The sequence below is a fragment of the Pelodiscus sinensis genome, chromosome 1, assembly GCF_049634645.1.
Source record: "Pelodiscus sinensis isolate JC-2024 chromosome 1, ASM4963464v1, whole genome shotgun sequence".
Lineage (NCBI taxonomy): Eukaryota > Metazoa > Chordata > Testudines > Trionychidae > Pelodiscus > Pelodiscus sinensis.
Window position 1 is genome coordinate 179861756 of NC_134711.1, and position 23784 is coordinate 179885539.

Below are 23784 nucleotides of genomic sequence, written 5' to 3' on the forward strand. Positions count from 1 at the left end.
TCATATTGTCTTCAAAGATTTGTGAAGAAGGATCAGAGTCACAAAGTTTGTTGCAGAGTTTAAACACATTTATTTCAGTGTGAGGGAGGTCCAGATCCAGATTCTTGGTTTAGCTTTTTGAGGAGATAAAAGACAACTATCAAATTTACATCTGGGTCCCGACACTAAAACTGCCCTCAAGCTGTTTATTGTTTTTGCGTCTGGGGTATCAATTTGTGTCTGTACTTCAGTACATTTTTCCTAAGTAAGGACTGCAATACCATTGTCCTTATATCGAATTCAGAAGCATGTTTGCAGTGTTTACAGTACAGTTTATTTGTGTTTGCAGTTGTAAACTGGATTTTCAGAAAATGGGAGCATTTGCTAACATACACAATAGGATGTTGACACAGAAAAAGTTTCAGGATTAAATATGTTATTCCCAAACTGTACCTTTCATACGGCTCTATAATGTCATGATTGTACCTATCTGAGGAAAACAGAGAGGAGGAATTACAGGAAAAAGGATAAAATTAATGAACAGGGGCTTAATTATTTTAGTGTTGTAAATATCAAGCTACGCTCTAAAAATAAAACATTGGGAAGAGTACACGAGCCATGTTATTAGGAGGACACAGAGAGCCAGTTTCATTACATTCATAAAATTAGGTAATAAAAATAAGGCTAAACAAATGTTAAATTTTGTAGCAGAGAGAGACTGATGTTATCTTGCCTTGGTGCTCACCAGAATACCTCCTGCAAAGTTGATAAAACCAATGCAAATGTTTTTTCACTCACCTGGTGAGTTTTTACGCATGTGTAACTCTCCATGAAGTAAACAGAAGTTGTGCATGCTGTCTTGTGGTAAAGATAGTGGACTGGGATGCAGGCAACATAGACTGGATTCTTGGCTCAGTCACAGAGTTCCTCTGTACATTTGGGCAGATCACTGATTCTCTGTTTCCCTCAGCTCCCCCTCTGTGGAATGGGAATAATACTGTGCCCTTTCTCCCAGCCTTTGCCAGTCTTCTTTCTTTAGACTATAAACTCATTGGGAAAGGGAATGTCTCTAATTATGGCTAGAAACAATATCTAATAGATTGGGGTCCTGAGATCAGCTGGGCTTTCTAGATGCTGCAGCACTATAAATAGGAATAACAGCAAGAACAAGTGGTTACTAAATCAACATGTGTAATATTGAAAATTAAAGTACGTCTGGCAACACTGCAAAAGAAGTCACATCCTTATTGGCTAGTTGAGCCTTTTCGTGACATGACACACATATAGTACATCTTATCAGGGCACAGCTGAGACTTCCATAGTGTAAGCAATAAAATCTATTACATTTCTATGGTCCCAACTACGTAGTGCCTAAGTACATCACAATGTTGATGTGTTTATCATCTGTGAGGTGGTAATGCTTTTATCTCACTGTAAAATGGGGGAGCAGAGGCATTCCATGACAGAACAGGCAATTTAACTCATGTCTTCTGAATCCCAGGTTAAAGCCTTAAACTCTGGACCATCCTTCCTTAAACGGGAGTGTGACGGACTCCCTCCCATGCTTTTATGAAATGTACTTATGGACACAAATATGCATAACTTGATGATGCTCGGGACAAATTACCTCATGTAACCTACCTATCGATCTTAATGTCATAATCTGCTGAATCTGTATATTTTAGGTTAGCGTATGTATTATTCTTGTGTGTAAAGTTAGCTATATGGAGTATGGAATGTTTTATGATTTTTAAATGTGCAAATGAAAGACACCGAGGGTGTATCCAATGCTGGGACACCTCAATGTCTGGACAATCATACGTAAACAACCCCTTTTGTCCTTGAAGTCTTAGCAGTGGTTGATCCTAGAAAGTCATGTGATCTCCCTAACTAGAAGGGACTGACCAGGTAACTTCCCATGTAAAAGTGGAATCTATAAAACAGTGGGATGCTTAGCAGTGTCTTTGTCTTTGGTTGGCCTGGCACTCCCAAGAGGATGATCCAAAGACCCCAAGGTAGAGGAACTTCCCTGGTTTAAAGGCTTATCTGGAAAAGGAACAGTTTTAGGGTGAATTTGTAATAAGTTTGTACAGAGGTTTTGATGTTAGAATTAGCTAAGCATTTTTTGTTATTTTAAGTTTGTAATCTACTTTGCTCTGCCTGTTCTCACTTCTAGCCACTTAAATCCTATTGCTTGTACTTGATAAAATCACTTGTATTTACTATCAAGCCCAGTGTAAATAACTATTCCTTGGGAGAGCATGTACATCCTCTTTTCATTGTTAAAGGGGGCTTACCTAAATAATTCCTTTGGGGTTCTGATCCCATTTGTGGAGTGGTATCTCAGGAAGCTAGGCCCAAAACTACATTTTCCTTGGACATGAAGAGGTTCAATGTCTGTACCGCTCCTCAGAGGGGCAGTGATCTCAGCTCTGTGCTTTGGCTGGAGGAGACCAAGGAGCTGGCCCAGCAAGACAGAGTAACAAGACACCCCAGAGAGGAGAAAGGTGAGAGGCAGTGGCCTTGTCAGCACCCCGGGAAGCATCCCCAAGGGGTCTTATGTGACCTGACCATGTCTCAGGGAGGTCAATAAAACAGCAACTGTCGGGAAACAGATCCCAATATAACAGATCCAAAGTAATAGGAAAAAGTTATTTGCAAACCTTTTCCTACATGTATTTGCTCACTTTTCTATTAGGAATTAATTGCTATGGAAGAAAGAGACATTGAAATGTTTTATTTAACAAAGCTCTGTTTTTAAAACTGAAAGGTAAAGATACAATCTGAGCAAGGGTGTGCATGACTGGTGACCTTCTGATGGCATTCAAGGCATTAGACCTTTGGCCTCACAGACTGGAGTACATCAAAGATGTCTACCCATTTCATATTAGCACACAGTCTGTGGGTTTATGGTTATAATTAATCTATCGCTACAGTTGCAAATGTTATCCAACACACACAAATAGTTCTATCCCAACTACACATCCAATGCCTATTTTAATACAGGAGGCTACGTCTACACTACGAGTTTTCTCAGCAAAAAATATGCTAATGAGGGACTCATTTGCATGAGTCATGGTCTCATTTGCATATTTTCTGCTGATCCATTTTTGCGCTAGGGTTTTTGCACAAAAACAAAGTATGGACTTTTTCTTTTTGCACACTGCTTGTTTTTGCTCAAAAACCCCTAGTGCAAAAACGGATCGGCAGAAAATATGCAAATGAGACCACGACATAAGCAAATGAGTCCCTCATTAGCATATTTTTTGCCGAGAAAACTCGTAGTGTAGACGCAGCCGGAAAGTATGTAGAAATTCAGCATAAATCGTAGAACATCTTGAAGAGGCTATGTTTTAAAACTGTAACACATACATGCCTAACGTAGTGAATACAGGCAGAGAGAGGGTAAGTTTAGAAGATAGGATACACAAAGAACAAGTTAAAAATCACTTAGGAAAGTTAGATGTCAGCAAGTCACCAGGTCCTGATGAAATGCATCCCAGGATACTCAAGGAGCTGATAGAGGAGGTATCTGAGCCTTTAGCTATGATCTTTGAAAAATCATGGCAGACAGGGGAGATTCCAGAAGACTGGAAAAGGGCAAATATTGTACCCATCTATTAAAAGGGGAATAAGAACAACCCAGGAAACTACAGACCGGTCAGTTTAACGTCTGTCCCAGGGAAGATAATGGAGCAGGTAATTAAGGAAATCATATGCAAACACTTGGAAGGTAATAAAGTGATAGGGAATAGCCAGCATGGGTTTATGAAGAACAAGTCATGCCAAACTAATCTGATAGCTTTCTTTGATAAGATAACGAGCCTTGTGGATAAGGGAGAAGCGGTGGATGTCATATACCTAGACTTTAGTAAGGCATTTGATACGGTCTCGCATGATATTCTTATTGATAAACTAGGCAAATATAACTTAGATAGGGCCACGATAAGGTGGGTGCATAATTGGCTGGATAACCTTAGTCAGAGAGTTGTTGTTAACGGTTCTAAATCCTGCTGGAAAGGGATAGCAAGTGGAGTTCCTCAAGGGTCTGTTTTGGGACCCGTACTGTTCAATATCTTCATCAATGATGTAGATATTGGGATAGAGAGTACGCTTATTAAGTTTGCAGATGATACCAAACTGGGTGGGGTTGCAACTTCTTTGGAGGATAGGGACATAATTCAAAATGACCTTAGCAAGTTAGAGAAATGGTCAGAGGTAAACAGGATGAGGTTTAATAAAGAGAAATGCAAAGTGCTCCACTTAGGAAGGAACAATCAGTTCCATACATACAAGATGGGAAGCGACTGTCTAGGAAGGAGCATGGCGGAAAGGGATCTAGGGGTCATAGTGGACCACAAGTTGAACATGAGTCAACAGTGTGATGCTGTTGCAAAAAAAGCAAATATGATTTTAGGTTGTATCAACAGGTGTGTTGTAAGCAAAACTCGTGAAGTCATTCTGCCTCTCTACTCTGCACTAGTTAGGCCTCAGCTGGAGTACTGTGTCCAGTTCTGGGCGCCACATTTCAAGAAAGATGTGGAGAAATTGGAAAGGGTACAGAGAAGAGCGACAAGAATGATTAAAGGTTTAGAGAACATGACCTATGAAGCCAGGCTTCATGAACTGGGCTTGTTTAGTTTGGAAAAAAGAAGATTAAGGGGGGACATGATAGCGGTTTTCAAATATCTAAAAGGGTGTCACAAGGAGGAAGGAGAAAATTTGTTCCTCTTGGTTTCTGAGGACAGGACAAGGTGTAATGGGCTTAAAGTGCAGCAGGGGAGGTTTAGATTGGACATTAGGAAAAAATTCCTAACTGTCAGGGTGGTCAAATATTGGAATAAATTGCCAAGGGAGGTGGTGGAATCTCCCTCTCTGGAGATATTTAAGAACAGGTTAGATAGACATCTGTCAGGGATGGTGTAGAAGGAGCGTGGTCCTGCCTTGAGGGCGGCGGGCTGGACTCGATGACCTCTTGAGGTCCCTTCCAGTCCTATTATTCTATGATTCTATGATTCTATGCTGCTTGCAGAAACTGGATTATTACCTTCAAAAATATGGGGGGGGGGGCTCTTCCATAAACACTGTTTTTGATGCGACATCCTTAGCATGAAGAATGTTGGACCTGAATGTTTCACCAGATGCCTGTTTTACATGAGTCTACCTTAACTGGGCTCTGTTAAATTATTCCTGTTTTACACTAATACCCAGGAGTAGGAGAAAAACGAGGCCCAACTTTGCTGAGTCCCGTGCTATGAACCCTTCTCCAAGTCTCACTCATTGTCTGTTAACCAGTACAATATGAATGCTATATCAAGACTGCACCAGTTTGTTTCTGCTTTCGTGTTCATTGCCCTCTGTTGATTTTACCTATCATTTCTAGTCATTCACACCCTCTCTTTCAAAAACCACTGAGCAAAATTCAGTTATATTCTCTTTTAGGGATAAATCCAAACCCCATGTATGGGAAGTGTGGAAGTCTTGCTGGTAGTAGAACTAATGAGGTGCCATGACACACCAGGCGGATGAGTCCCTTCTGGTACCCTCAGCATTTCCCCAGCACCAGCCTGTACTTAGAGGTGTGTACTTGGCCATGGATTTGATCCTTATTTTCATTTGTTTTGCTGATCTTCATAAGAAAGGACACAAGCCTGCAAAATGTCCAGCATGTTCTGAAAGATGATGAGTGCCTTCAAATCCCACTGAATTCACTACAAAGCACGGGTGCACAATAATTCACAGGCTCAGATTCATCAGTTACCACATTGGTTACTCAAGTTATAATGCATCATAGTCCCTTAAAGAAGTGCAAACAATCTGATTTGCTTCTTAGCTGGCTTGCTTACTCAGTATCATTAACAGAAAAGACCAGCTAGCTTTGACATACTTAGAATACCCCTGTCCAGAGGGTGTTTTCTACTTTGCTATGTGAATTCCACTGAATAACCAAGTTATTGTAAAAATAAAAGCTACTCCCTTCCTGCCAAAAAGGGACTTATAAGACTCCAGTATCATAGGAAGGAATTCAGCCTCCAGCTTAAAAGAGTTTAACTACAGGGTAGTCCCACCACTCTTTTATTTTTCATCTTCCCGTGACCTTTACTGTCATCTAAGTATTTAGAATAAGCTATGTTACTGTGTTTTTTTTCCAGTGTCTCCCACTTTGGGTCTGTCTCTGTCTCTCTCTCTCATACACACACACTTCCTAGCATCTCCCACTTTGGGTAACACACATACACACAGACCATTCTGTGACTTGACACCCCTTCTTTCTTAAAATCTTACGGTGAGAAAAACCTGGCTATTAGTTTAGAGCTAGAGTTTTGGGGTCCAGAAACTCATTCATCCACTAGTTTCAATTCTTTCCTTTTTTGTATTTAAAATTAGAGCTTTTACAGGTTCATAGTAAACCGCTAGGTATGAAAGTGGCACTTTAAAAAATAAAAGGAGTATCTGCTTCAAAACCATTTAAAATAATTCAAGCATGTTTATATTTTCTTCTCGTTGAGTTTAAAGATACAGTATACAGGTTGAACCTCCGAAATCCAGGATTCTCTGGTCTGGCAACATCTATGGTCCAAAAGGACCATGGATGTTGATAGATCAGAGAGCCCCAGCACTCAGGAGCGTGAACTCCATCCTTGGTCTGGTGGGGGAGAAGCGGGGTCACGCAGCTGGGGAGCTCTGTCCCAGGTGAGCCCCAGCTGGCAGGGCATCAGCGGGACTGGCAAGCCCTGTCCAAGGTGGAGATCTCTGGTTGGGCAGGGGAGAAGCGGGGCTGCGGAGGCTAGGGAGCTCCATCTTGGGGCGCTCCAGCAGGCCAAAGCCCAAGTTCAAGCCCTGCAGCTGAAGTCTAGTGGCAGTGGGGCCGCAGCAGAACCAACTGCAGGAAGGAAAAGTGTCCTGAGAGGCCAGTGGCAGGGGACCTCCCCATATCCAGAAAATTCCTTCATTCGGGACAGATCAGGTCCCAGGGTGCCAGACAAGGGAGGTCAATCTTGTATTACTCATTCATCTCTTTATTCATTTTCTCTCTTTTCTTTAAGGTATCAGATATTTAAAAATATTGTGTGAATTTATTATTGCGGGTGAAAAGTATCCACAGAGCAGACACAGTATGAATGGCAGCATTGCAAGCTTCCACCACATCATACTCTATCAGTGGACGTTAACTTTTAGCTGGAGGTACCAGAGAATATTTCAGTCTATATGTTCTTTATTCCTTGGCCATTCTGCTAAGGTCACCGAGGAAATCAGGCTCCAGTTCTGAGAGTGGTTTTTGTGATGTAGGTTCTTCTTGCTGGGGACTGAACTAAGCAAATGCATTTCCTATAGGGTCAGTGAATAACCAGCATATAGTGGCACCAATCTACATCTACCAATGCTCTGAATTAATGATCTAGAAAGGCTTTATTTCCTATTATGAATCCAGCCCTCCTGTTTAAGAACTTTCAAGATCAGGATCCATTCTGACATCATTTTATTGGTTTTTCTACCGTAAACAATTCAGCTCAAGGCATCTGTAGTTTCATTTGACTGTGTCATTAAAAGACCATGCGTTAGTTTCTCCTTGTTACTTGAGGTGTCTGATGGAAAGGCTAGAACTGCTAACATGAAAACCATGAGTACAGCTCAAATGACCTCTGACTGCCATTCTAGAGCTATTAGACACAGGACTCTTTTCCCCTACCTGCTAGCTATTTGAAAATTGAACTAGTAGTGCAATGATACTCCCAAAACAAACTTTACTTTGGTTTGGCATGAGGTACAAGGCAATTCAGAAATTGGCACTGCCTGAAAGTCTCCTGCCTTGTTATTTCCTTCCAAGAACATTAAAAAAATTATGTTTTCCATTTTCCTTACTGTTCACACTGCAGAGCTAATAGTTTTTAACAAAATGAATCTCCAGCAACCACAATAATGTGAATACTTGAGGAAGATGAAGATCTGAAACACAGTGTGCAATTTGTTGGTACATTAAAAATGATGGTGTCAGCAATCTATCTCAAGGGATACATCCTACCAGATATAATTTACAAGTATGCAATCCTCCTCCATCATTAAGGCTGTCTTAAATGTCTCTCTGCAGGCTATGTGGTAGCTTTTTTAGTGTAAACTCTTGCCTGCTGAGGAGCAAGCTGATGCATGGGTGAGTGATTGTTGAGACTAAGTCTCTGGCACCTTAATACTGTTTTCAGCTATTTCAGAACTGATTTTAATATTGCATTTCACCATAAAATTGGAATGTTAATAAGGTACAAATAATATCAGCATTTGCCCATTCCATGGGAACTTATTTCAGTCCACTCAGCAGACAAAAAATAAATAAAAAGTGAATGATAGCTCCTGAAAGGTCCAGCAAGTGATTCTACAATGCACTGCTTACTACTATATATTAGATCCATTACTGACAGGGCCAGTACCTTCTCATAAGGGACATCTAATGACATGTTTAGACGGTAGCAGCTCTTGAATTTTCACTTCAACTACTGCTTTAAAATGACACTGTCAGTACCTAATGTGCACTTTCACCTGCTTTCTGATCTCTTATTAGTTAACCCCAAAGTGCATATGTATTCAGCTTTAATCCTCTAGTGTATATCTGAACCAGGGGAAATCTGGAATTAATTGTGAAGTATTTTGGTTACTAATGCAGCTGTTACAAGTGTTTGATTTGGCAAGGGAACAGAAAAGGCACTGCATACCAATTTCGTGAGCCACTGTAAAAGCTGCATGGAGGCCGTCATCTTCAATCACTGCACAGCTGCGCTCAGGAGAGCATATGGTCCCAACGTCTGCCATTCCCAGAGTATCACATGAATGATGCCCACACAAATCCTGCCAAGAAAGGGAAAAATCATTAAAATACATTTTTACACCCAGAGGTATCATCAACTTACAGTCACTGGCCCTTTGCTAACAGCAGGACCCGGATAATAATAATAATACTCTTCTGGACATCCATCTAAGGATATTAAAGCTCTTTACAAGCATGATGGCCCAATCCCATGCCCATTAAAGTTAATAGGAAACTTTTCATTGACTTTGAGCACTGTTGCATAAGTTTTGTAGTAAATTACTATGGTGCCTTCAGGCTCTCAGGGATTCCAGTGTGCTGCTAGACACAATACATGCGCATAGTAAGAGACAGACTCTGCACAGAAGATCTCATATCTACACAGATAAATGGACAAAGAAGGTAGGGCGAGAATATTATCCTGATTCTACAGCTGTGGAACAGAGAGAATGGGATCACACAGGAAGTCTGTGGCCAAGCCAGGAATGGAACAAAAAGTTCCAGAGTCCCGATCCAGGGTCTTAGCCCCAAGACCATTATTCCTTTCTAAGGAAAATATTTTTTACTGACACCTAAGGAAATAAGAGGGGATCCACTATTTCCTATGCAATATTAGACCTCACAACACACAAAGGAGACAGGCACAGCATGTATTATAATCGTCATTTTGCAGACAAGGAAACTGAATTGTAAGTGATTTCCCCCCCCCACAAGGTCAGTCAGAGAATCAGTGACAGAGTTGGATATGAAAAAAATTTCTTGACTCTCAGTCACCTTTTGTAACCACTAAACTATACATTCCTATTCCTTAATGGCACTTGTAATTAATAATACCTAATTTTTTCATCAGTAGATCTCAAAGCACTTCATGGGCTTTAATGTATTTATCCACAAAACAACCCTCTGAGTTAGGGCACTATTACCCTCATTTTATAGACAGGGAGAGAGAGACAGAGAGACTCAATGATTCACCCAAGGTCACACGAGAAGTCCATGGCAGAGAGGGGAATTGAATCCAGTTTCCCAAGCAGTAGACTACTGCCCTGACCACTGAACCACTGTGGTGTTCTTACTATCGTTAGATGATCTAAAACTTATTCTATATGGAGTGTGACTGTAGCCATATTGGTCCAGGCTATTAGAGAGACCAGGTGAGTCAGGTCATACCTTTTATTGGACCAACTTCTGTTTGTGAGAGAGCTGAGCTTTCAAGCTATATAGGGCATGTGTATATATAAAGGACATCAGAAAAACTCATTGCCATTTCAATGGGCTTTGGACTAGGCCCTTATGCATTTTGCATACAGGTGTAATAAGATCCACTGTATATGCACTGCTGTATCTGTCAGAAAGTTTAACATACTGTAATATGCAAAATGCAGTTAACAGATTACTCTGCAACAGAGATGTTCAGATGGGCTTAAAGTGAAAAATACCACAATATGCCCACTACACAGCATGGTTAGATGAAAGTGCTATTTGAAGACATGATTGGCGGGGTTGATTTAGTTGGGATTGGTCCTACTTTGGGCAGGAGGCTGGACCTGATGACCTCCTGAGGTCTCTCCCAGCTCTGTGATTCTATGACTGTATTTTCAAATCCATCTGTCAAAGAACTAGCTCTGCTGAATAACTTATTTCTTTAAAACCATTCAGATTATCTTCCTTCATTTGAAATTTAGATATGAAGGAACTGCTTCTATCAAGCCACTGACAATTAGAAAAACTGTGTACAGACCAGGGGTAAATAAATTAAATGGAGTTTGAGCACTAAGCTACAGCTAAGATACTGAGGGAGGAAGAGGCGGGTGCACATCACTTCTGTCTATTTCTGGTTTTGGACACAATTTTTGCATCACTATATTTATTTTGCTAAGAGGTGTGATTTTTTTTACCAAATAAAACCCATAATGTGGATGCTGTTACACCCCTATTGGAAAACTATGAGGTGGGTGGGCATAAATTCGCTCACACCTAAAGGACTCTCCCCCAGCCCATGAGGAGGATCGACTAATTATGAGGGATAAATAAAAAGAAAAGCAGGGGGAGGTGTTAAGGTCAAAGGACGAAAATGAGGAACTGGAAGGGGATACTGAATAAAGAGCCACAGAGATCACCTACTGCTCCCCAAAAGCATTGAGGGAGCAAGCAGACACCACCCAGAAGAACCCTGCCTGGATGCATAAACTGATAGAGGACCAAAAAAGGCCCCACAGTCAGAGGCTCTTCCCGCAGCCAACCTCTGCTCCCTCGTTTTATAAATGGCCATCTTGACCATAACTGGTTATGAGAAAGGTTGATGAGAAAGTCCCGTGACTTTGTGGGGCTACAGATGGGGCATGCATAGAGCAGTAGATGAGGGGAGAAGTGTAGCCAGAACCTCAATAAGAGGTTCTAGAGGAGCCGAAAGAGGGTCTGTAACCCGGGGAACCCCAGACAGACATGTGCCACGGTCTCTCTTATGCCACAGAAGGGGCAAGTATCAGGGACAAGAGTGAACTGCACCAAGTACACATCTGTACTCACAGTGCCATGCAGGATCTCCAGCTGATGTCCCTGGCGGGCCACGGGACCAAGATAGAAAAGAAGGTGGCCCACTGGGGTGGGTGCTGTTATACTGGTATAAAGGTGCCTTATGCCACATAATTGCTTCCACATTAGGGGTGTTACAATGTTTTAACTACACTGGTATAACCTTTGAATTTAGAATTCTTCTCTGTAAGTTTATAGATTCATGACAGAGATTAACTACAATACTGAACTAAACAAATTTTGCCTGAACAAATGTGTTGCTCTTAAATTTCCAAAGTGGTGCGTGGGGATATCGCCATGCTACTTCCATTAATATCAAGACATACTCAGAAGTTGGTCCAATACAAGATATAATTTCACCTACCCTGTGTGTCACATTTATACACATGTTGCTTTCAACATGTAAGGGAACCTTTATTTAGCAATGCTTTATTAATACGGACATGTGGCTGACATCACCTCAGACTGCATACTGTGTGTCATCATACAACAGGTTCATGGAAATTTAGCATTGCCACACAAAAAGCATATCCAATTCTAGAGCAGTTGCCCAAAGTGCTGTCCATGCCAAAGTCAAGCCTATAGCCAAAAAGCTCACCACCAAATGTCACTACTATGCTTATCTTTGTAACATTTGGATTTAGCCCAAATAAAATAGGCTTGAAAGATATACTTTCTTCACAGAACTTCATTTAAGGCAATTTGAAGCACTGATGAGATGCATTAGTTAGTGGTGACAACTGAAAGGTCCCAAGGAAGGAGATAAATTACTCTGAAAATCCCATACCTTTCAAACTATGGTGTTCCTAAGCATGGTTGACAAGTGAAGGCCTAGCTTGAGGAGGCAAGTCCCAACCCCGCTCCTTCCATGCCTACCAGAGCCCAGTCCCATTGTGGCCACTGGGCTCTGCCCTGCACCACAATGTCCCTCTATTATGCCTGCTCCCCCACAAAGCTGCTGCATCTTCCCCCCCAGCACTGGACACCACAGCAAACCTTTTCCCCCTCTCCTGCCTCCCAGAGTGCCAAACATCACTAGCTCCCCCCGCCCCGTCTTCCCTGCTCCGGCCGTGGGGGCAGTCTCACCACAGCTGGAGCCCCCTGCCCCAGCCACCCCCAGCTGGCCAGAGTGAGATGGGGTCACCCATCTTTTAGGAAAGGCAATGCCTTCCCTTGACTACATTATCTGCAACATATATTCCTAAGGTATGCTATTAGGAGGGGGCTTATGTGCCCTATTTGAGAGGGAAATGAGCAGTGTGATCATAAACCCTTGTACGGGAAAAAGAAGAAGAGATGAAGGGAACAACAGAAACTGTTGATGTTGAGAGAAGACTCAGCATACTGGATCTACTATGAGTGGTGGTAAAACTTTGGACATTTGGGCCATTTAAGCTAGTGTTTCCCAACCACGAGTCCGTGGACCAGTGCCAGGCTCGGAACCATTGGCTGCCAAAGCTAAAGCTGGCTGTTCGCGGCAGCCCCTTAGTGCACCGGAAATATTTATTTGCATATTTGAATAGTCAATGTTTGTGGAATGAATATGCAAATATGCAAATAAAATACCGCTGGACTGCCAAAAGTTTGTGAATGGGTTTGCCAGTCCGTGGTATAAAAAAGGTTGGAAACCATTGATCTAAGCAACCATTGTTGTGATGCAGTAGGTGCCTGGGGAAGAAGGATATTGTGTGTGTGTGTGTGTTGCAGGCTCACTCTATGAATTTTGGAGTTGGACATGAAAGTGGTGAGGAATCAGGACCTTTGGTGTGAGGATTCGAATTACTGTCTGATGTTTAGCTTCTGTGCACAGAGTGATTATTGAAAGAGTAACAAGAAGTCCCGTGGCACCTTATAGACTAATAGATATATTAGAGCATAAGCTTTCATGGGCAAAGAACCACTTCGTCACATTCATCTGACGGAGCGGGTCTTTGCCCACGAAAGCTTATGCTTCAATATATCTGTTAGTCTATAAGGTGCCACGGGACTTCTCATTGTTCTTGCAGATTAAGACTAACATGGCTTCCCCTCTGATATTGGAAGAGTGTGGCGGCGGAGGAGGGGTTCTTTTCTACAATGGCTGTAACTAAAATCAGACACGAGCTGGCTGGATTTTAGAGATTCAAATTTACATACAACCAGCAATGGTTTATCCTGTTTTTCAATCTTGGGTATCTGTGCCTGGATGCATTTTTTTACTTAAGCTAATGCTATCATTAGCAACGCTAACTTAGGCAAACTTTTAGACATGCATTCCCATGCTGGTCTCAGTTCACAATCTCAGTTATGCTTCCTTTCCATGACTGTTCAGTCTTGACCTATGTAACTTATTTTACAGTGACTTTTGTACACTATGCACTTGTTAAGCCTACCAATTCTGAAACAACTGTTCTGTAATTACATTGCTCTCTTACTCTTTACTTTAACTCACTACTCATTCTCTAGTTGCTTGATCTTTTTTCAATTGCAAAGACTTAAAAACATAGCCTGGTTATTCTTCTGTAGATTGATTTTTTAGGACAAATTCTATCCTGATGTATACCCACCATTGGTCCCATTGACTACTGATATGTAGCTGTATGTATCAATAACATTTTTAGTTCCCTGAGAAATTTCAGATAGAACCTCAGACCCTCCTAATGTTGCTGGGAGTATATTGAGGTGTTTATTGCACCTGCAAAGTATTCTTGCTTAAAATCAGACCCTGATGTATTGATGCAATCTAATAAATCTACAGGCTTGCTCAATTTTTCAAACTGCTTCCAAATCACTAAGAAAGCTTGGGCCCATATAATACTTTTAGTTAGTTTCCAAGTATTACTTCCGCATAATGAGTAGTTTTCATTTAAAGAGTTAGATGCCCATTCGTATCTATCTACTTTCATCTGAGCTTTTGCTTACTTAATTATCACCAAGCTCACTTGGTGGAAACTTCCAAGAATAAACATTTCTTGCTGTTTCTAAAGAAAGACTTTAATCTATCCTTTGATCTAGATTACAGTAGTTTCAAAATGATGTATCAATAGGAAATGAATTCGCTACAGAGGAGACAATAGATAGTAATCCTACAGGCTTGGCAAAGAAATGATTTAGGAAGACTGATCTGTACATTGTAAGATCAGTAGTTAGACAGCTCATTAAAGGCCAAGTTCTCAGCATTCTTGAAGTGCATCAAGACAGTCTGGTCTTTTGTCTACATATGGCATTGTTGTGAATGAAGAGAACTGAAGTGTCCCTATTGAAACTGGTAACTAATTTCACTTAAAAATCGTTGTTTCTAGTTGCACATCTTAGTAATGGAATGAACTGACCTGTAACAAATGTAAATTTTGATCTCTGACATTATATAGTGCCTTAAAATATAACTATATACATTGAGCAAGAAGTTCAACATATCGCTACATTTCTTCCATTCATAAACTTTGCTCTTCAGTTTTAGCAAATACACTTAATTCTTCATAGTGCAGATTAGAACTATACAAGAATTTTAAAAGCATTTGAAAGGGGCTTTTGGACATACCAAGAAAAAAGTGCCTTGCACCACCAAATTGCTAATTTGTCAGACAATTAGAAGTCTGTGAACAACTGCCTTAGGCGTAGCCTTTTTGGGGTGGGGGAAAATCAACACAAATATTGTGAAATGGTGCAATGATTTCCTCACATTTACTTACACACCCAAAATTTCCCATGACATTTCTTACACACAACATATTATATTTATATTAAGGTCAGTGGAACAGTTTTGCAAGAAGCAAAATGCAGGACAATGTAGCACTTTAAAGACTAACAAGATGGTTTATTAGATGATGAGCTTTCGTGGGCCAGACTCACTTCCTCAGATCAAATAGTGGAAGAAAATAGTCACAACCATATATTTGATCTTAGGAAGTGGGTCTGGCCCACGAAAGCTCATCATCTAATAAACCATCTTGTTAGTCTTTAAAGTGCTACATTGTCCTGCATTTTGCTTCAGCTACCCCAGACTAACACGGCTACATTTCTATCAGCTTTGCAAGAGTGATAGCAAATGTAATTCCTTTAGTAATTTAAAGATCAGTTACACTAGACATTAAATTTACAGAATTGCCAGGTGTCCAGTTTTGAACCGGACAGTCCAGTATTTGAGCTTTCTGTTCGGGAAACAAAGTGAGAAAATATAAATGAGAAAATTTAAATGTCCAGTGTTTTCTAAATAAGAGGTAATGTAGATGGTGATGTAATGTCAAGTGTGTCAGGTATTTTTGTTGAAACCATCTGGCAATCCCACAACCCGATAACAATATATTGCTGGCAATTGGCACAGACAGAGTGAACTCTGGCTTACTAACAAAGCAATGTAATTTGGAGGATGTAGAATTTAAAAAAAAGAGAGAGAGACAAGAAAGCATCATCTCCCCTCAACGACATTATCATCCACTGAACTGAGATAATCCAACACTTGCTGTTAAATTTTAACAACACTGTCATTTTGATAGTTTAACTTAATCACACAAGCAAGGACCCATATAATTGCTAAGTGGAAAAGGGCAGGACTGGTCTCTGGCTTTAATGTGAACTTTTTTTTAAAGCCAAGCATGAGGTACTATCATTGACTATGCTGACCAGTACTTATGAAAGAATTTTTATGTTTTGGGTTGCATGTATTTGTTGTGAGATCTATTTTAGTTTTCCCATGATTCAGGCTGGAATGACAGGAAAGGAAGAAAATGGGATTTTGTCCAGATGTTTTCAGTAGTCCACCTCTGGGAGCTTGCATTCAAGTTTAGCTTCAGTCATGATTGATATAGGTTGGGAGAATTTTACACAGGATCAGATTAAATTATTTTGGGACCTTATGAAGTATGGAAATTGCCCTCTCCTTAAACTACATGGGCATACGATATACAAGACAACTGCTGCCCCTGGCAAAACTTCACTGTGTTGCTTCCCACTTATAAACTCTTAACAATACACTCCTAACAATGCTATCCCCTGGAAAAGAGGATCTCAACTGGGAGTGGAAGAGTGGTCACATTTTCAGGGCAGGAGAAAGTGTGCAGAAAAACTTCTGCTTGGTTTATTGGTTGTGGGAGAAGTGGAGGGCACAAGTGTCAGGCCACACCACCCCTCATTTAGGTTTGGCCTGATTACCAAAACTGTTCTGACTGACCAAATCTGAGTGAGTGGTATTGCAACTTGGAGCAGGGGCTGACAGAATCAGGGTGTTTTTTTGGGGGTGGGATGAGGAGGCTGTTGGCTGTCAATGCCTCCCTGATATGGAGGCTGTAAGATGGTGGGCCCATCCACAGCTTGGGAAACAAACAAACAAAAATCAGCCACACCTAATTCTGTGTTAGCCTTCAGAACAGGCTCTTTTATTCCTCTACTTAACAATGGCAAGAAATAGTGACAAGAGACAAAAGAGATAGTTCTGAACTGGACTGGTACTGCAGGATCCTCTACCACCCAAGTAGCTCAAAGCCCTGTTGGAGACTGCCACCGATGCTCAGGAAAGTGTTTTTCTTTCCTGTGTCCCCTTTACTTATAGATCTATGTCCTTACTTATATCTTCCAACTGCAAATGAGAGCCATTAGCTGCTGCTTGCCTGCATCAGCTAGTTACCAACACCCACTTGTTGGGTTCTCCTTAGGCCAGGTATTGCTGCTCCCTGACTTGCAAGCCAATAAAGGGGCAGGGCAGAACAGTGCAAGTTCACATTCATTAATTTGGCATGATTTTATTGGGTACTTGATGAGAAGACTTAATCAAAGAAAACAGCGGTGTAAGTTAAGTACAGTTTGGAAGCTACAGCTCTCATTTATTTATTTATTTGTGACAAACAGTCTGAAATTTACTGTTAGTATTAATAAGCAGTGAAGAGAACAGCAAATAAATAGCTTCCAGTATCAAAGAGTTGGACATAAACAAAACATATTTAAGCAAAATAGACTAAATTCATCTTTGGTGTAACTCCACTAAAGTCAATGAACTACACAGTGGATGAATTTGGCCCAGAATTTTAGAACCATAGTCAGACACCCAGCCACAAAGCAAACAAAATAATGGATCTATGGAGAATGTATTCATCTTCCCTAATGAAAAGTCCTATAGAATTTAAAGGAAAATTATCACCTGTTCAATTTTTTAATCATTCTATAGAATACACATATCCTATAGATATGTGGTTCTCTCATAATGAGCATTGGTGGCAGAACCAGGCCTTTAGAAAGGGTATTTTTCTTTATGAAATTCTGTAGATGTCTATCACATTTCTACAGAAGCTAATGGTTGAAAATTTAACCTCTGTTAAATTCTGTAGCACTTTTCCATTAGTGATGTGAAAGGTTCACCAGTTAACCAGTTAGCATCACCCATAACAGGTGATGCTTAACAGTTCTGGTTAATTAGTAGTGGCTGGAACAGCTCCCCACCTGCTGCGGACAGAGGACTGCTCCAGCCCTCCAGGGCCCACCACAGACAGGGGCTACTCCAGCTGGGCTGTAGACAGGGCCCGGGCCCCCCCATCCCTCCTTTAATCAGTTAACTCATTAAACAATACGTTTAACTGGCTAACCAATTAAACAGGATTTTACATCCCTCTTTTCCATAATGGTTATAAGATGAGTAAATCATTGAATTTGTTATACAAGAGTTAGGATTAATTGCAACTAATGGGTCTGACTTTGGAATCCTTATTCAGGAGAAGCACTTGTTGATATCAATGCATACTTTGGATCCAGGTTAAGAAGAATTTTCATTCAAAATTTTAGGCCAGATTTTAAATACCCATGAATGCTAGGTGCTTAGATGCCTTTGAAAATTCTACTGATATGTCCAAATACCTTTCAAAACTTGGCAATTTGTTTATGTTATCAGGAGTTCCCTTGTCCCTTGCAGATTATATATTGATCTCATATTATGCAGCACGGGTAATTTTGAAGCACTTAACAAATTAAATACAGATAACAGATCACCTATTATTGGTCAATTGTTTTTTTTTTCTAAATCAGGACTCAATAGGAGTTCTACTTAAAAAAAGATTGCATAGACACTACCTCTAATATAAATACTAATATTATTACTTGTACTAATGCTCCATCTAGGGAAAGCCCTCACTGCACTCAGTACTATGAACATTTTGTGTGTTAATTTGTCTTTTCATTATAAAGACAAGAACAAGGAAAAGACATTCATGCTCAAGCAATGCACTTTCATGCTCAAGCAAGATTGGTGTGTCTTTAAAAGACTTTGCTGTGTGTATAAATATGAGTTCTGATGCAAAAGTCCTTCCAGAATTAAGCTAAGTGTTATGCTAGAGAGCTATATAGTAATATGTATGCTTAGCGTACACACTGATGATGCGTAATGAGTTACTTAAAGTTTGTGAAATGTGTTAGTTTGACAGATGAATTGCCAATATTATTCTGTTGATACACAGACGCAAAGTTCAAGGTGACCTAGGCTAATAAACAGATGGAAAATGTATCTCACACATTTTCTCCAGGCCTGAAAAACAAGCCATTTAGAAGAAGACATCTGGATGTACAAACACTTAGCACAGCAGCATTCAGAGCCCATGAAAACATGGAGCCATAGCTTGGCGTCTAGTTGCTAAGCAACCTACTTCATACATTCAAAACACAGTTGTAAAAGTTGGAGCCTCATGCCAATTGATGCTTCTTCTCATTGAAAAACAAAACCGGAGGGGGGACTCTTTTTTCGGGGTTAAAAAAGAATTATTTTCTAAAAGCTGTGTCTTTTCTGATTGTTGATCCTTTAACTCTGTTTCATGTTTACATTGTGAGAGCTAACTGAGATTCATTCTGAACCTTCCAACGCCATCACATGGAAATAGTATATATCTCAGCACATTCTCTTCAAAAACAGTCCAGGAATGCACATAGTAAGAAAATACCATTTTTTTCATTAAGCTAAATATACCTCTAAGGCAAACCCCACAACTTTAAAATACAGGGCCAGATCCTCAGCTGGTACAAATCAGTGAAGGAATTTATTAAGTTGAATTGAGGTACGCTGATTTATGTCAACTGAGGATATGTCAAATAATTGTGTGAAAAGCAAATACCATGCAAACCACAACCAATGATTTTTCTTGGAACATATTTCTGCTTGTTTAGTAATAGTGCAAATTATTTTTCTAGATGAAGGCTAATGTGTCATATGTATGTTATTACTATAATCAGTAAGATCAATCTGAAACTGCAGAAATTATGGTATTTTGCTCTTTGCTTTGAAATTTTCACCTAAAATAAATGTTTTAAGATCAGATTCTACCACCATTAATCCCTTTGCACACGAGTAATCTACAGAGTAAAATATGTAATGCAGTGTTTCCCAAAGTTTAGGGCCACAATCTATGCCCCTTATGTGAGAGCAGCATGAATTCCACTGAAATCAATGGTAGTACTTGCAGAGAAATGTACAAGTGACAGGATTTGGCCCAGAATTGCTATTCAACATTGATGTCTACAATCAAAAGCAAGAGCAGTCTGATACAATCTGGTAGTTTCCTCTCCTTCAGATTTTCATTAGCAAGATGACTCTTAAAATGAGATTTGATACAGCTTTTAATAAACAGGATGGATGGGTTTGAACTGCCATGAGAAAGTGCCTTCTGTATAACTTTGGGATGACAGAGATGGAGCCTTATATTTCAAGTATTTCAGGCTATAAAAGTAAGACAGGCTTTTTTGTTCCCCTTTCCTCTGGAGCAACTCTTTCCACAAACCATCCAAAGAATTTTTTGGCAGCCTTCTGAGAGGTAGCAAAACAAGACAATTCAAACTTACAGAAACTCCTGTAGTTAATTTCTTACTTAGGAAAGAAAAAAAAAAACCCACTGAGATACTCTTACAGAAGAAGATCATTGTATAAACTATAGTACATGTCCACAGGAGCAGGGATTGGGCCTTTAATGGATTAGGAGACCAATTTTTCACCGTATGGAGAGCCGCGTATTACCCGCTCATCCATAAACCGAGCTGCACTCAGTTAGTGTGGCTTTGTTTACATGTTTTATAATTAAGTCTTATTCTTGTACCATAAGTGCTGTATTACTCCAGATCTAGTGCTATTTTAATTTCATGCTGGAAATACTATATCAAATCACATCAGCTAAATTGGGAAGTCATATCTCCTTAAGGTGTTATTCATTCTGTTTTCCTAATCTCAATAGGTCAAATTTGTTGTTGGATTAATTTGGTCAATATGTGTTGTTTCTTCTTTAATGTGATTACAGGTTGAAACTCTCTGGTTCAGGATTCTCCTGCCAGACCAGGGATGTTGCTGGACCAGAGAGCCCCTAGACTACGGAGCCCTGGTGGCTGGGAGTGGGGGCCAGCTGGGAACTCAAGTGACCTGGGTAGCAGCTGAGGCTGACAGTGGAACCTAGACACTTGCTATAAGGGAAGCCAGGTCAGGACTGGATGCTGGTTGCTGAGGGCTAGCAGGAGCATCTGCTGCCCCAGGTGGCAGGCAGCAGTGGAAGTGGCAGGAAATGACCTCCATTGGCTCAGTAAACTTTCTCATTCAGGACTGGTCAGGTCCGGAGTGTGCTGGACCAGGGAGATCCAACTTGAATACACAAATGATGGAAGATGCACTACTGTTAACAAATGTATGTGAAACAGACTATGACAGCAATATAATCTTTCAAGTGGAGATACATTTGGTGATGTAGGGCTAGTCTCTAGTAGCCATGTATTGTGATCATACAAATCCCTAAACACTTGCAGAAACTATTCAAGAGAGGCTCCACTCCGGAATAAACATGGGCTGCTGCAGTCCAGGGAGGCAGTGCACTGCCAGATGCATCAGAGAAACTTGCAAAGCACCTGCACTTATTACACCCAGGTTCAACTAGCACTACTCATAAGCTGTGAAAGTTTGGTTTGTTGTTTATTTTTGTAATCATGATGATTCTGTGGTACTGTGAGCTGAGCAACTAGTCAGGAAATGATGGTAGAACCCCCATACGACCAAGGTTTGCAATTGTCCTTGTTGCCGTACCGATCAGTGACCTATGTGCCAGAAGAAGTGAAGGTTTGACACCAATCCTGCAGAGGAGGTATGGGGGCTGCAGAATTGGCTATCAAAGAAAGCAAAAGAACAGAGGAAGGAGGAAAAAAACAGGCCAGGGAAGAAAGGAGATACTACTGAAGCAATGTACAAGCGCCATGATGGATTCTCCAGCCCTCAAAATTTTGAAATCAAGATTGTATGTTTTTTTTTCTAACAGAGACTGTAGGGATTATTTGGGGGTGGGACAAAAGTTCTCTAGCCTCTGGAGGGTCAGACTGGATGATCACAACTGGATGATCAGCCTGGCCTTGGAATCTCTGACTCTACACATCACTGTCCCTGCTTGCTGTGGCCTCATTGTGCTGAGGCCAAGGGCTGCCCTGACCTCAGGCCACCTACCTCCCGGGTGAAGAGGATGGCGGCGTCGTAGTGCTCCTCGTGCTCGTCCTCCAGCGGGTTGTGCTGGTGCTGCCACTTGCAGAAGTTCTTCAGCGTGGTGGCCGCGTTCTTGTTCACCTCCAGCCCCTTCTCCTTGTCGCCCAGCTCCACCACCTTCACCACGGCCAGCCGGATGGGGTTCTCGATGCTGGCGTGCCCGTAGAGGCGGGAGGCGATGGTGGCCAGGGTCAGCAGGTAGTGCTGCAGGCCCTTGCCGTACTTCTTGGCCATGGAGCTGTCGGCCACCAGCAGCAGCTCCACCTGGCGGGCTTTGGAGATGGAGCGCCTGCTCCTGCGCCCGCCGCGGCCCGGGGGAGCTAGAGCCGCGCGGGGGGCCAGCTGGCTCGGGGCCGCGGGGCGCTGCTGGCCCCCTTGCGGCCCGCCATCGCCCTCCAGCGGCAGGGCCGGAGCGGAGCCGCGCGTCTCGCAGCTGGGGCGCGGGGGCACCGTCTGGAAGCTGAAGTGGTCCCTGCGGAAGAGGTGCGGGAGCCGGGCGGAGCCGGACCCGTAGATCGGCTGCGGGGCCGCCCCCGGAGCCCTGTGCAAGGGCTTCACCGTGTAGCGGGCGTGTTTGACCGCGAAGTAGCCATCCAGCCCCCCGCAAAGGTTAAACACGGCCAGGGACTGGGGGCTGGCGTCCACCGTGCCCCGGTAATAGCAGCGGGACCAGGCTTGGCGGGGATGCTGCCGCCCGCCGTGGTGCCAAGGGGCTTGCGGACCCACCAGCTCGTCTCGCTCCAGGTCCAAGAGGAACCTGCTGCCGCCCGCGTAGAGGAGGTAGCCCACCTTGCCTCCCCCGGAGTAGATCTGGTCAATGTTCTGCACCAGGCCGCTGGTGCGGGGCAGCTGCAGGGGACCAGGATGCGGGGCGGCTGCTGCTGCTCCGGGAGGTGGCTGGGTTTTATCATAAGCAGGTGCTGCTGCTGTTGTTGCTGTTGGAGCTCCGGTCTTGGCAGCAGCAAAGTGCAACTCTGCAGCCAGCAGCAGGGAAAGAAACTTCAGGACCATATTTGTCTCTCTTACAAAAAAAAAAAAGTCACCCGGTGGAGATCAACACAGGCGCTTAAGAGGAAGGGGAAAATACCTCCCGAGGTGGAAGCAAGTGGGAGGAAATAAAAAAAAATGTCAACAAAGGCAGCTCGCGTGTGAACTTTGCGTGTCTCTGCAGGGGAGAGTCAGGAGCACATGGAAGGAGAACACCACAACCTTAAAACAGCTGCCGCTCAGGAGGCAAACAAGTGAGGCTCAGACCCGGCGGGCAGAGAAGTTTGAGCACTTTCCACTCTTCCTCCACTTCTGACTTGTAGTCGCGGCATCAGCAGCAGAGGCAGGGGGATCCGGTACAGATCGGCACTTTCATACGCTCCGGTGATTGCCTTGCCTTCCTTTGCCCCCTTTTGTCTGGAGAGAGGAGAAGAAGCACACACGCCAAAAAAAAAAAAAAAAAAGGCTCGATCGTCTCCGGTGAGATGGTAAAAAAATGCCCTGGGTTTTGTAAAACAACTTCTCCCTTGCTAATTTTGGTTGTTATCCCCAGTCTGTCGATGTGAACAAGAGGAGAAGGGAGAGAAATGTGAAGATGAGAGGAGGTGGAACAATGAATTTATAGCGGAATGCCATCCTGCAATGGCAATTTCAACAATTCGTCACTGCAGGCTGCCTCTTAAAGGGAGAGCTTCAAAACCACCACTCCCACACTTCCTTCTCATTTAATCAGACATAGAGAGAAACTAGGGGGGTGGGGGGAGGAAGAGAGAGGGACAGAGGGGGAGGAGAAAAAGAATGAGAGAGAGGGACTAAGGGAGGTAGGAGAGAGAGAGAGAGGAAGGAGCGAGGGGAGGAGAGAGACTGGAAGAAAATGTTTGTATAAGAAAAACACAAGCTTTCCTTTGAATCATTTAAAGTCACAGCGTTACTGTATCTATCTAGGATATTTAATTATGACATTTCACAACTGATCGGGGTTGACTAAGCTTTGCTTACCTCATGTTCCCCAATGTGCTTACCCTACCTTAAT

At 42.1% G+C, this 23784-nt stretch overlaps 1 protein-coding gene across 2 annotated transcripts in view; it reads right to left on the reverse strand.

The window, feature by feature from the left end:
• The window catches only part of ADAMTS5 (ADAM metallopeptidase with thrombospondin type 1 motif 5), a 60141-nt gene extending 36608 nt beyond the window's left edge, over positions 1-23533 (reverse strand). The window contains exons 1-2 of one of the 2 annotated variants that reach the window (XM_006128832.3): positions 21729-23522; positions 8685-8817 (exon numbers count right to left, since the gene is read on the reverse strand). In XM_006128832.3, the coding sequence (XP_006128894.1) occupies positions 8685-8817; positions 21729-22775 (1180 nt within the window). In that variant the 5' untranslated portion in view covers positions 22776-23522. Of the gene's footprint in view, positions 1-8684; positions 8818-21728 lie in introns of both variants that reach the window. The other variant, XM_075910300.1, reaches the window with a different exon arrangement.
• Positions 23534-23784: the final 251 nt, after the last annotated feature.